Source organism: Oryctolagus cuniculus, chromosome 19 (genome assembly GCF_964237555.1).
Source record: "Oryctolagus cuniculus chromosome 19, mOryCun1.1, whole genome shotgun sequence".
NCBI classification, from domain to species: Eukaryota; Metazoa; Chordata; class Mammalia; order Lagomorpha; family Leporidae; genus Oryctolagus; species Oryctolagus cuniculus.
Genome location: NC_091450.1, coordinates 40,012,287 through 40,025,789, shown reverse-complemented (window position 1 = coordinate 40,025,789; position 13,503 = coordinate 40,012,287). Strand labels below are relative to the sequence as shown.

Below are 13,503 nucleotides of genomic sequence, written 5' to 3'. Positions count from 1 at the left end.
CAGCACCACATCTCACATGGATGCGGGCTCATGTCTGGTTGCTCCACTACTGATCCAGCTCCCTACTAAAAGCCTGGGAAAACAGCAGAAGATGGCCCAAGTACTTAGGCCCCTGTACCCACATGGGAGACCGGGATGAAGCTCCTCGCTCCTGGCTTCAGTCTGGCCCACCCCTGGCCATTGCAGCCATTTGAACAAGCGGATGGAAGATTCTGTCTCTCCCTCCTCTCTGTAATTCTGACTTTCAAATAAATAAATCTTAAAAAAGAAAAAACCCTCAAACTCTTGACTGGACGGTGTCCATACAGGAATACACCTGAGAGAGGGGAAAGGACAGTGTAGCCCTCACAGCTGACTGCTCCCCAGGCACTCGCCCAGAGTACCTGCCCCCACCCACATACACGCAAGGTTCCAGGTTCTCAAAAGCTACTTCAAGTGAGCAGGGGCATTAGCTCAGAACACAGACCACGCATCTTCACATAAGAAGCAGTTACTTAGACAGAAAACGGGACCACACCAGACCCCTTCAGCTTACTGAAAAGTAGGTTGAGAAAAGCTCTGCCGTACTGGTAAAAGCACCTCGAGTATGGTCGTCCGTCCCGATGCAACAGCACAGGAGCCGGATTCGGGTTTCCCACACGCTGGTGGCTGCTGTCTTGAGGCCGTTGAGGAACTGGCTGGACTCACGACTATCCAGGTGACTGGGACCAGCAGAGGAATATGGAGCCATCTTCCCCCCAAGCGGGTCAAAGACAATGATAATGGTGACCACGGTGGCGGCGATGATGATCCAACTGCAAAACAAGTGAAGAGGCTCGGTGACGGGGGCCCCACCTCCAGAGGCGGTGCTGAAGGCGCCTCCTTCCAGCTCAGTTTCTGCATCTACCCAGGAAGACAGCTCTCCCAGAAGCTGGCTGAGGTAAGCAACTTGTTTCTTCTAGAAAGTTCCTCATGGACCCACAACTAACCTAGGCCCCACAAAAACCAAAGCCTAAAAACTGAAGAGCACAAAGCACACAGGGAAGCTGACTGGTGGGCAGATCGCAGCCCGGGTGCAGAGGCAGCTGGGACTTGCTCTCCACAGTCCCCCAACCGCTCTCCAGGCCCTTACTCCTCAGTCCTCAGGGTTCTTCATGTCAAACCCAGAAGAATTTCCAGATCTCCAGATGCTCTAATGGCATCTTTCCTTCACGTGTTTAAAATTTACAGCGGGGCCAGCGCTGTGGCATAGAGGGTAAAGCCACCACCTCCAGTGCCGGCATCCCATATGGGTTCCAGTTCAAGTCCCAGCTGCTCCACTTCCAATCCAGCTCTCCACCATGACCTGGGCAAGCAGTAGAAGATGACACAAGTCCTTGGATTCCTGCAGCTGCGTGGGAGACCCAGAAGAAGCTTCTGGCTCCTGGCTTCGGATCGGTGCAGCTCTGGCCATTGCGGCCAATCGGAGAGTGAACCAGTGGATAGAAGACCTCTCTCTCTCTCTCTCTCCCTCTCCCTCTCCCTCCCTCCCTTTTTCTTTCTCTGTAACTCTGACTTTCAAGTAAAAGTAAATAAACCTTTAAAAAAAGAAATATTTACAGAAGGCTCAGCGTGCACCTGGGCCTGACCTCACAAGCCCAGGTGCTGTGGGAAGAAACGCTGTGTGAAGGGACTCTGCTGCCCCCTGGCATGCAACTCCAGATGGCGGCAACAGTGCGAGCGTCCCTCTGATTTCCTGAGATCAGCTCTTAAATTCCCCCTAGAAAATGTGAAACCTCATCTTGCCAGAGCATCATTCTCTGTCCAACTCCTGACACTATCTTTTCATCCTCCCTTGAGTTTCTGCCCTATAGTTTCCTTCCTTCTTAGAAGGGAATGCAGGCCGGCGCCGCGGCTCACTAGGCTAATCCTCCACCTGCAGCGCCAGCACCCCAGGTTCTAGTCCTGGTCAGGGCGCTGGATTCCGTCCCGGTTGCCCCTCTTCCAGGCCAGCTCTCTGCTGTGGCCCGGGAGTGCAGTGGAGGATGGCCCACGTGCTTGGGCCCTGCACCCGCATGGGAGACCAGGAGGAGCACCTGGCTCCTGGCTTTGGATCGGCACAGCACGCCGGCCGTAGCAGCCATTTGGGGGGTGAACCAACAGAAGGAAGACTTTTCTCTCTGTCTAACTCTGCCTGTCAAAAAAAATTAATTAAAAAAAAAAAAGGGGGGGGAATGCAGACGAGGTGAGAACCAGCAAAAAAGAAAACAACAACTGGGGCTGGCAACGTGGCAGTGGGTAAAGCCACCAGCTCTGACAGCAGCATCCCATATGGGCGCTGGTTCCAGTCCCGAAGTCCCGGCTGCTCTACTACTACTACTACTACTACTACTTTTTTTTTTTTTTTTTTTTTTGACAAGCAGAGTGGACAGTGAGAGAGAGAGAGAGAGACAGAGAGAAAGGTCTTCCTTTTTGCCGTTGGTTCACCCTCCAATGGCCGCTACAGCCGGCGCACTGTGGCCGGAGCATCGCGCTAATCCGAAGGCAGAAGCCAGGTGCTTCTCCTGGTCTCCCATGCAGGTGCAGGGTCCATGGACTTGGGCCATCCTCCACTGCCCTCCTGTGCCACAGCAGAGAGCTGGCCTGGAAGAGGGGCAACCAGGACAGAATCCGGCACCCCGACCGGGACTAGAACCCCGTGTGCTGGCGCCGCAGGTGGAGGATTAGCCTAGTGAGCCTGGTGCTGGCCGGCTGCTCCACTTCTGATCCAGATCCCTACTAACATGCCTGGGAAAGCAGAAGATGGCCAGCCAACTGCTTGGGTCCCTGCACCCACCTAGGTGACCCAGAAGAAGGTCCTGGCTCCTGGCTTTGGTCTGGCCCAGCACTGGCTCTTGTGGCCACTTGGGGAAGTGAACCAGTGGTCGGAAGTTCCCTCTCTTTCAAATAAATGAAATAATCTTTAAAAAAGAACAGGACAACAAATGCATCATGGAAAACAAGTGTCTCTGTGTTTCTCGGAAAGGCCCAATTTCTAGTCTAGGAAGCATGCGTGACTGGGGCGGTCACGTTCCTTACAGGCTTGTTCACCTCTGTCTTAACTGAGAACATGATGTGGAGAAAGTCAGCCTCACCTGACAATGACGGTGGCAATGATGCCGTTCACAACTGTCCTGTCACACTGGACGCCGTCTGCCACCCAGGCGGCCCCCAGGGAAGCCCAGACCATCTCTGGCAGAAAGAGCGCGAGGCGGATGTAAAGCAGCTTAGACATTGACTTCCGCGGTCCAGGGTTGCAAATGGTTCCTGAAACAGAAAACATCCAGACTGCTCACTCGCCTCCTCAGCAGTGGAGAACTTCCTACGGCGACACGGCTGCGAGAGCACACAGCGTGCCATCTGCCTTCTTCCTACCTGTAAACGGTCATCAAAGCCTAAGGAGCCTGGATTTTTTATTAAGATTTATTTATTTACTAGAAAGGCAGTTACAAAGAGGAAGAGATGGAAAAACAAGGACCTTTTATCGGCTGGTTCACTCCCCAAATGGATGCAACAGCCAGGGTTGAGCCAGACAAAGCCAGGAGCTTCTTCTGGGTCTCCCACGTGGGTGCAGGGTCCCAAGCACTTGGGCCATCCTCTGCTGCTTTCCCAGGCACATTAGCAGGAGCTGGATCGGAAGTGGAATAGCCAGGACTCAAACCACTGCCCATATGGGATGCTGGCACTGCAGGTGCAACTTTACCCGCTGCACCACAGCACTAGCCCCGGCTTTAATTCTTGATGTGAAACACTGTTCTTTTCAGTGAAAATTTATAATAATCTCTAACCTAAACAACACACTCCATGATTAAAACAAAAACAAGGATGGAAAAAATCTAAGATTTTATGAATAACTTGGTAAAGAAGTAGCTTTTAAATTTCCCAAACTAGCTTCCGTTAGACTTACAGGAGTCACCTTTTAAAACATTACCCACTCTCAGGCCTCATTTTGTCACTAAGACAAAATTTTATCAGGTTGTTAACTGTAATAATACTCCTTCTCTCAGGGGCAAAAAGTGCAATTATTAAAAAAAATAAAAATAAAAAATCCAGTGCTCTTTCTGGAACTTCCTACTGCGTAAGAGTCCCCGGCCACCTCAGAGAAACAGGCACAGCGCCTGCAAGCACCCAGCGCCTGCGTGTGACTGCTGTGGCAGGGGTCGTGACGCCAGCGATCCCCCACCAAGGAGCACTGGCGCCATGCTGAATGGTGCATCCTCGCCAGTCCCCCTTAAGGGACCCTATTAGCCTTCATCAGGCAAAGCCACTTACGAATGGCAACAGTCGTGGACTTGTCAGTCAACACCTCTGGCCACTGCGGCGACCTCCTCTGCTGTGAGATCAGATAAGCGCTCTGGAGATGCACAGAGGCGATGGGAGATGTCCCTGGAACAAAGCCCAAGGCGAGCAGTGCAAGGCAAGCGCACGCCGGATGTAAAGGCTGCTCTTCTATCAAAGTGTGGCAGTCACCGGGGGCGGGCCATGTCTGCTTACACCTCCCATGCGGCCTCAGCAGCAAGATGTCATCTGGGAGACCCTCAGATCAAAGAGTAGCATCAACATCCTTCCAAACTAAGCTTTATGTGCATGACCAAAACAAAGATTAGTTTCTTGGATAAAGATGACAGAATCCTATTTCTCCCAAATGCTCCTTCTACAACCTGTGACATTTCTTTTAGAAAGGAATACCAAGGGGGGCCGGTGCTGTGGCATAGCAGGTAAAGCTGCTACCTGCAGTGCCAACATCCCACGTGGGTGCCAGTTCAAGCCCTGGCTGCTCCACTTCCGATGCAGCTCTCTGCTCTGGCCTGAGGAAGACCCTGGACCCCTGCACCTGCATAGGATCACCTAGAGGAAGCTCCTGGTTCCTGGCTTCAGATCAGCGCAGCTCCGGCCATCACGGCCAGCTAGGGAGTGGACCAGCAGATGGAAGACCTCTCTCTCTCTGTAACTACTTTAAGCAAATTAATTAAAAAAGTAAAGAAAGGAATACCAGCGCTGGTGCTGTGGCACAGCAGATTGAAGCCCCTGTCTGCACTGCCAGCCTCCAATATGGGCACCGGTTCAAGTCCTGGCTGCTCCACTTCCTATCCACCTCTCTGTTATGGCCTGGGAAAGCACTAGAAGATGGCCCAAGTTCTTGATCCCCTGCACCCATATGGGAGACCAGGGGGAGGCTCCTGGCTTTGGATCAGCTCAGTTCTGGCCACTGCAGTCATTTGGCGAGTGAACCAACAGAATCGAAGACCTCCCTCTGTGGCTATCTTTCAAATAAATTAAATAAAAAAAAAATTTTTTTTGACAGGCAGAGTGGACAGTGAGAGAGACAGAGAGAAAGGTCTTCCTTTGCCATTGGTTCACCCTCCAATGGCTGCTGCGGCCTGCGCGCTGCGGCCAGCACACCGCGTTGATCCGAAGCCAGGAGCCAGGTACTTATCCTGGTCTCCCATGGGGTGCAGGGCCCAAGTACTCGGGCCATCCTCCACTGCACTCCCTGGCCACAGCAGAGAGCTGGCCTGGAAGAGGCGCAACCGGGACAGAATCCAGCGCCCCAACCGGGATTAGAACCGGTGTGCTGGCGCCGCAAGGCGGAGGATTAGCCTAGTGAGCCGCGGCGCCGGCCTAAATAAATCTTAAAAAAAAAAGGAGGTGTGACTCTGTCCCAGGCACTTCTACACGGGATGCAGACATCTGAACAGTGGCTCAACTCACTGCACCACAACACCCAACCATATTTCTTTTTTTTAATCTTTTATGGAATGCTTCATCGAAATTTACACAGTATTTTTATTTTTTTTAAAGATTTCATTTATTTATTTGAGAGGCAGAATTACAGACAGTGAGAGGCAAAGGCAGAGGGAAAGGTCTTCCAGCCGCTGGTTCACTCTCCAAATGGCTGCAACAGCTGGAGCTGCGCCTATCCAAAGGCAAGAGCCAGGAGCTTCTTCCGCGTCTCTCACGTGGGTGCAGGGCCCAAGGACTTGGGCCATATTCCACTGCTTTCCCAGGTCACAGCAGAGAGCTGGATCGGAAGTGGAGCAGCCAGGACTCGAACCGGCACCCATATGGGATGCCAGCACTGCAGGTGGAGGATTAACCCACTGCACCACAGCGCTGGCCCCTATACAATATTTTTAACAAGATGATCAGGTTAACTATTTCTAACAAACCAGCAACTTAACTAACATTTTTATTATAAAATGTTGTTTTCAGTTCAGTTGGGATATCTCTATCCACAAACAGAAAATCTAACTCCAATTGGTTAAAAGCAAGAAGGATCTGTAGGTACTGACTCAAGGGAAAAGAAGGGTCATCACAGGGCCCTAGCTCCGCCTTCCTCTTAAGTCACCTTACCATGGGCCATGAGCAGAGACACAGCAGCATCCAAAAGAAAAGTGCTATGTGACAGCTTCCGGATCTTTCCCAGAGGCCCAGGAAGCACCTCCCTGAGATTTCTGGGAACTCTAACTGGCCTGAATCGGTCACACATTCCTGAACCAAGTCTAGGATCCACTCTCAGTATGTGAGGAACAGGGGGCCCAGTGAACCACAGTGGGTTCTGTCTGGAGGAGGTCATGGCACAGGCAACCCACAATTCCCTGTACAACTTGCCAAGGACTCCTGAGCTCCGGCCATGAGCGTGCGGTGGTGCCAGTATCGTGGCAGGGCCTGGGAGGGGTGAACATGAGCATGCATCACGGGAATGAGAAGGTGCCCTAACACTGCCCAATGTATCTGAAGAGAAACACACACTAAGGGGAACAGCTGACACTGCTTCCAGTCTGAATTCCTTTCAGTTATAAACTCAGTGGTCTAACCAGAAGGTGACATGTCAAAATAAATAAATCAGATAACGCTGCCTCTGAAATGACACCAGTCTTTTTTTTTAATTTATTTTGGGACCAGCGCTGTGGTGTAACAGGTTAAGCCTCCACCTACAGTGCCGACATCCCATATGAGCACCAGTTTGAATCTCAGCAGCTCCATTTCCAATCCAGCTCCCTGCTCATGTGCCCAGGAAAGCAGAGGAGGATGGCCCAGGTCCATGGGTCCCTGCCATCCACATGGGAGACCCAGATGAAGCTCCTGACTTCAACCTGGCCCAGTCCCATTTGGGGAATGAACCAATGAATCGAAGATCTATCCGTCTAAATAACTTTCAAACAATAATAATAAAAAAGGTTCTGCATTCCACTGCATCACTGCAGACTGTCAACATCGACTCTGTCACCCCCCCTCTGGTCATTACTGTCCTCTACGATCTGATGCGCAGGTAAGCAGGCCTCTGGTATCCTAACTCAAGTAGCGAAGAAACACAACACAGTGGATGGCGACACGCAGTACAGCCCTGCCTCGACCAATCTGTAGTCACTAACGCATCTTTTCACGAGTTACCAACGTGCTCAGTGCATCCCACAAGCCAGAGCAATCACACTGGGCAGGTTTCAGTACCTCCAGATAGTCTCAGAAAAATCACGGTGTGCAGAAAATCCTAACTTACAGAAAAAAAGGTGTCATTAAGAACGGGTGGGGGCTGGCAGCATGGCACAGTGGGTTAAGATGCCACTTGCGCTGGTGGCAGCCCAATAGGAGTGCTCAGTTCCGGCTACTCTGCTTCCAATGCAGCGTCCTGCTACTGTGCCTGGCAAGGCAGCAGAGAATGGCCTAGGCTCTAGGGCCCTGCCGCTCATGTGCGAGACCAACGTGAAGTTTTTTGCTCCTGGCTTCAACCTGGCCCAGACCTGGCTGTTGTGGCTACTTGGGGAGTGAACCAGCAGGTGGAAGATCTCTCTATGTGTCTCTCAATTACTCTGCCTTTCAAATAAATAAATAAGAAAGAAATAGGTGTGTCTCACAATTCATTAACAAAAAGATAAATAACCTAGTTCAAAACTTGGGCAGAAGATCTAAATGCGCACTTCCCTCCCAGTGACACACAAATGGCCTAGAGGCAAATCAAGCGCTGCTCAGCCTCACCAGTCAGCAGGACGTGCAGACGGAAACTGTGAGACGCCACAGCAGTGGGCAGGACGGCTCACCGCAGTCAGACAGCAAGTCCTGGCCAGGACGCCGGGACACTGGAACCCTGGCACTCACCCGCGGGAACATAAAGCAGCGCAGGCCCTGAAGAAGCCTGGCACTTCCTCAAAGGGTTACGCAGTGTCAACACGTGACCCAGCACTTCCACACCCAGGTACACGCCCAAGACAATGCAAGCCTGCATCCGCACAGAAACCCGCATGCAAATATTCCCAGCAGCATTACTTGTAACAGCATTATTGTAACAATTATTTGTAACAAACAGTGGCAGCAACCCAAATGTTCACCACCGGACCAACGGGTAAGTGCAACTAGCAAATCCATCTGATGGATTATTGTATTATTCATCGTCTGAAGGGATAAAGTACTGATGCACACTACAATGGGATGAATCTTGAAAACACTATGCTGAGTTTAAGAAGTCAGGCCAGGGGCCGGCGCTGTGGAGTAGCAGGTTAAGTTGCTGGTGGCAGTGCTGGCATCCCATATGGGCACTGGTTTAATTCCTAGAGGCTCCTCTTCCAATACGGGTCCCTACTAATGTACCCAGGAAGGTAGCAGAGGATGGACCAAGTGCTTGGGCCCCTGCACCCACATGAGACACCCAGAAGAAGCATCTGCCTTTGCAGTCATTTGGGGAGTGAGCCAGTGGATGGAGGAACTCTGTCTCTCACTCTCTCTTTGTAACTCTGCCTTTCAAATAAATTAAAAATTTTTTAAAAGGTTTTACTTGTTTATTTATTTATTTGAGAGGCAGAGTTACAGGCAGAGAGAGGGAGAGACAGAAAGGTCTTCTATCCGCTCGTTCACTCCCTAAATGGCCACAACAGCCGAAGCTGGGCTGGTCTGAAGCCAGGAGCTTCTTCCAGGTCTCCCACGCAGCTGTAGGGGCCCAAGCGCTTGGGCAATCTTCTACTGCTTTCCCAGGCCATAGCAGAGAGCAGCCAGGACTAGAACTGGTGCCCATGTGAGACGCCAGCGCCGTAGGCAGAGGCTTAGCCCACTACAACATAGCGCCAACCCCAAAAAATACATCTTAAAAAAAAAAAAAGGGCAAAAGGCCACATAATGGTTAACTCTACAAATCCGATGTCCAGGAAGGCCGAGAGACAGTAACCAGGTGAGCAGGGCCAGCACTTGAGTCGGGGGAGTGAAGAGTCAGTGCTCACAGGTACAGGGCTTCTGGGGATGATGGACACGTCCTGAGATGATGGGATGGCTGCACAACTCTGAATCTGCTTTAAAAACCACCGAATCACAGGGCAGGCTCCTGGGCCAGCAGTTAAGCAGCTGGGTAAGACGCCACACCTCATACTGGAGGGCCTGGGTTTAGTATCAGCTCGAGTTTCCTGCCCACGCAGACCCCGGCAGGCAGCAAGTGGCTGGGTTCTTGCCACCCACACGGAAGATGCGGACTGAATTCCTGGCTCCAGAATTCAGTCCCAGCTACAAGTCAGTGGGGGCCCATGGGGAGTGAACCAGCGGAGGAGAACTCTCAAAAAATAAACTTTAAAAATAAACATCGAATTATACACTCTCAAAATGGGTCGATCCTATTAGAATGCACACTGCATCTCAAAGCTGCTGAACAGAAGAGAAGGGTGCCGTGTGGCCCAGGCGGCGCCTCACCCCTCATGCTGACGCACACGATGGCCAGCACGGTGCAGATGATGACCGCCAGGAGCACGATGAGCACGATCAGGTAACTGCTGAGAAGGACGCCCCCGGCACAGTCCAGCTTCCCTCTGTGCATGACGTACAGCATCAGAATGCCGATCCACCTGCGGGGAGACAGGCAGGGCCCGTGAGCCACGGAAGCCGGCCAGCTGCTTGCCACAACACGATACAGACACGCAAGGCCGTCACACCTTCGAAACCAGGTGAGGTGCATTTGGATATATCACGTTCATCAGTCAAAGTCAACTCAAGGCATGACTTTTTTTTTTTTTTTTTTACTAAGTTTTATACTTCTGCTACTTCTGTCATCGTTCTGCTCCCACACCTGCTACAACTCACAAGCGGCCTGAAAGCCGTGAGGAATCAAACATAAGCTGAGCTTCTGGAAACCAGCTGCACCGTGGGGACAGCTGATGCCAGTTAAGACCTCGAGGCCCACATCACAGAACCCGGGTTCAATCCCAGCTCCTCCCATTAACACAGGCCCTGGGAGAAAGCAAGGGATGGCTCACGAAAGTGGGTTCCCGCCACTCGGGCGCGAGACGGAGTGCTTCACCCTCAGCCCAGCTCTGGCCATTTTAGGCACTCGGGGTATGAATCAGCAGGTGAGGGCCCGGTCCATCCCAAATTAAAAGGTGGGGGGAGACAGGCCCACCATGACTCAGATATACAGAACAGGTGAACAACACAGATACTTCAAAAGGTTCGTGGACAAATGAAATTAAAAGATGTTTATTTTGGTGCAAAAACAGTGAAATCCAGGCATACTTTTTTCCAGAATACACCTTTTTCTGTGACCTTTTTAAAGAACACCCACCCCATGCAGGGAGTTCAACATTTTCTGCACCAAAATAACCCCCCCCCCCCAGTGAAGTCTGAAGTCCTCCAACGTACTTGCTAAATTCTTAGCCAGAGACTTTCACTGGCTGGATTAACAAGAAACTGACACCCACTCCTTGTGGTCTGCAGCTGTGTAATTCAAACCCCAGAGCACCCGGAGCAGGTTTCTCAAGATGCCCCACGGGGCACTGGTTAAGCTCTCCAGGGCACCGCGGCTGCAGAGCTGCCTCATGCAGGGCAGGCGACAGGGATCAAACCCAGGGCCCCAGTTCGAGCCCAGGCTGCTCCTCTTCCAATCCAGCTCTCTGCTGTGGCCTGGGAAAGCAGTGGAAGATGGCCAAGTCCTTGGGTCCCTGCACCCACGTGCAGACCCAGAAGAAGCTCCTGGCTCCTGGCTTTGGATCGGCTCAGCTCCGGCCGTTGCGGCCAATTGGGGAGTGAACCAGCGGATGGAAGACCTCTCTCTCTGCCTCTCCTTCTCTGTGTAACTCAAATAAATAAATTTTTTTTTTTTAAAGAAAAAAGCGAAAGGGCTCAAGCCCACAGCCCTGCAGAAGCGGAAGTGGATCAGATAACTCTCCGGTGGGGTACAACCCCGGGCCCCTGGACCCAGAAGCAAGAATGGGGAAGTGACCTCAGAAATTCACAGCCCTGGCAACCGCGCAACTCCCGGGACGCAGCTCCCAGCACTTCTGGTTTTTTTTATAAATTTTTTAAAAATTTTTATTTATTTTTTCTCCTCTCCGGGAACACAGCTTCTGCCCCCGGTGCCGCTCACTAAGTGCGACCACCAGCGGCCCCAGAAGGGCTCCGTCAACGTCCGGCCGGCACACAGGGCCCCCTCCCCGCGAGAAGCGGCTGCCCCCCGCTCGAGGCCACCGTCCACGGCTTGCGGCCGGCGCTGACCGCCTCGCGGCTCCCACGGCCCCCAGGCTCGGCGCCCCGCAGCCCGGACCCCCAGCCCCGGGCACCACCGACCCCCTCCGATTCGCCACCCGTGACGCGGGCACGGCCGGCGCCGGCCCCTCCGTGACCGCTCGCGACTTCCATCCCCGTCTCGCCCCTCACGCGTCCGGCCGCCCGCAGAGCCGCCGCGCTCACCACAGCACTCGCAGCAACAGCTCCAAGAACCCTGGGAACACCAGGTCGTCGCTGGCGATGGCCCAGCGCCGACCGAAGAGCACCATCCCGGGCATGGCTCGGGTCCGAACGCCCGGCCTCGGGCCGGCCCCTCGCGCCGCTCCCCAGACCCGGCTGCCCCGGAGCCCTCTGGACTCGGCCGGCAAATTGACCCGCGACCCCGCGCAGGCGCAGGCGCAGGCGCACGCGAGGGCGGGGCTCGGCGCATGCTCTTTGCGGAGGCCGAGACCGACGCATGCGCACTGAGCCGCATGCCGTTGCTACCGCTGGCAGCGGCGCTGTCTGCGCTTGCGCATAGCCGCTGGGTCAGATGCCTCAGGCTGGTTTTATCGCAGGTGTGCGGCTGTGATAAAAAAAAAAAAAAGTCCCAGTGATACTTCCAGTTCATAGATAAGGACTCACCAGGCCATTATTGACGGGTCTGGGTCTCACGCCCGGGTTCCCGCGCCTCCAAGCCTGTGCCCTGCGTTCGCTCCTGGAACTCAGTGTCTGGTGGGGCAGGGTCACCCCACGTCTGGGCACCTGCACTGCCCCCGGCCCCGGTCCGAGCCGCCTCACTCCCTGCCTGCAGCTCACTCGCGCGCTCTCTTCATTCGGACCTCAGCTCCGGGGTCCCTGCCTCCAGGGGCCTTCCGGGACCCCCCAGTTCCTCCAAGCCTGTTACCTCCCACCCCCGGAGCCCAGGCGCCCTGTGCATCCTCTTGCCTTGCTGTGCACGTCACAGCTCGGGTTCTAGGCACCTCTAGAACACCGGACTTTGGGAAACAAACGTGGAGAGCTAGGTGGAGAGACTTGGGGGGCTGGGCGTTGGAGGGCAGTTGCCCAGGGTGAGAAGAGGGAAGGCAGAGGGCAGCCCCACGGGACGGGTTTAAGGGTGCCAGGTCTGCGGGTGAACGCGTGTGCAGCCAAGGGCTTGATGAGGATTCTGGAGATGAGACACCACCCCGCGCCGGTGCCCCCACACCCAAGTCCCAAAGTCAGCACCTCCTGAGGCAAGCGCCCCACCCCCCCCAGCTGTCTATCCTCGTTTTGGGCTTCATCCTGATCCTCTGGTGCGTTCTCCAATGTCCATCACTAAACAGCATTAGCTGGGCTTCTGCAGGGTTTGCAAAGCCCGGGCTGGCTGCTGGAGAGTCAGATGGTGGTCAGACTCTCACGCACTCCGGCTGGGGAGGAGACTCGGCCTGGTGCCTGAAACATGGGTACAGTTTGGAAAATCCGACGTTGGGCAAGGTACTTGATCTAGGCTAAGCCTGGTTCCTCACCTGTACAGTGGGAACTGAATTAAGAGATGGAACAGGATAGGCAGCCTGGGCGCAGAGAGCTCACGCAGCTCCCAACCAGTGACTACTAGCTGCACCTGGTACACGGCCAACAGCTTCAGCTGGTAAGGAGACAGGAGCCCAGCAAAAGCAAGACCACTAGTTGTGTCAGTTACCTGTGACATAGAGCTGAACTGTACTGGCTGATGAGAGCTTTCTCAGAAATTCTGTAGCTTTTTTTTTTTTTTAAGGTTTATTTATTTGAAAGGAAGAGTTGGCCGGCACCACGGCTCACTAGACTAATCCTCCACCTGCGGCGCCGGCACCCCAGGTTCCAATCCCGGTCGGGGTGCCGGATTCTGTCCCGGTTGCCCCTCTTCCAGTCCAGCTCTCTGCTGTGGCCCGAGAGTGCAGTGGAGGATGGCCCAAGTCCTTGGGCCCTGCACCCGCATGGGAGACCAGGAGGAAGCACCTGGCTCCTGGCTTCGGATCAGCGCAGTGTGCTGGCTGCAGTGCACCGGCCACAGCAGCCATTGGGGAGTGAACC

At 53.8% G+C, this 13,503-nt stretch overlaps 1 protein-coding gene across 7 annotated transcripts in view; it reads right to left on the bottom strand.

Annotated features, from left to right (window-relative positions):
- DAGLB (diacylglycerol lipase beta) overlaps window positions 1–11,948 on the bottom strand; it is a 33,642-nt gene extending 21,694 nt beyond the window's left edge. The window contains exons 1-4 of one of the 7 annotated variants that reach the window (XM_051839067.2): window positions 11,656–11,871; window positions 9,667–9,818; window positions 3,093–3,264; window positions 536–794 (exon numbers count right to left, since the gene is read on the bottom strand). In XM_051839067.2, the coding sequence (XP_051695027.2) occupies window positions 536–794; window positions 3,093–3,264; window positions 9,667–9,818; window positions 11,656–11,750 (678 nt within the window). In that variant the 5' untranslated portion in view covers window positions 11,751–11,871. Of the gene's footprint in view, window positions 1–535; window positions 795–3,092; window positions 3,265–9,666; window positions 9,819–11,655 lie in introns of all 7 variants that reach the window. The other 6 variants (XM_070064371.1, XM_051839071.2, XM_051839066.2 and 3 more) reach the window with 6 other exon arrangements.
- Window positions 11,949–13,503: the final 1,555 nt, after the last annotated feature.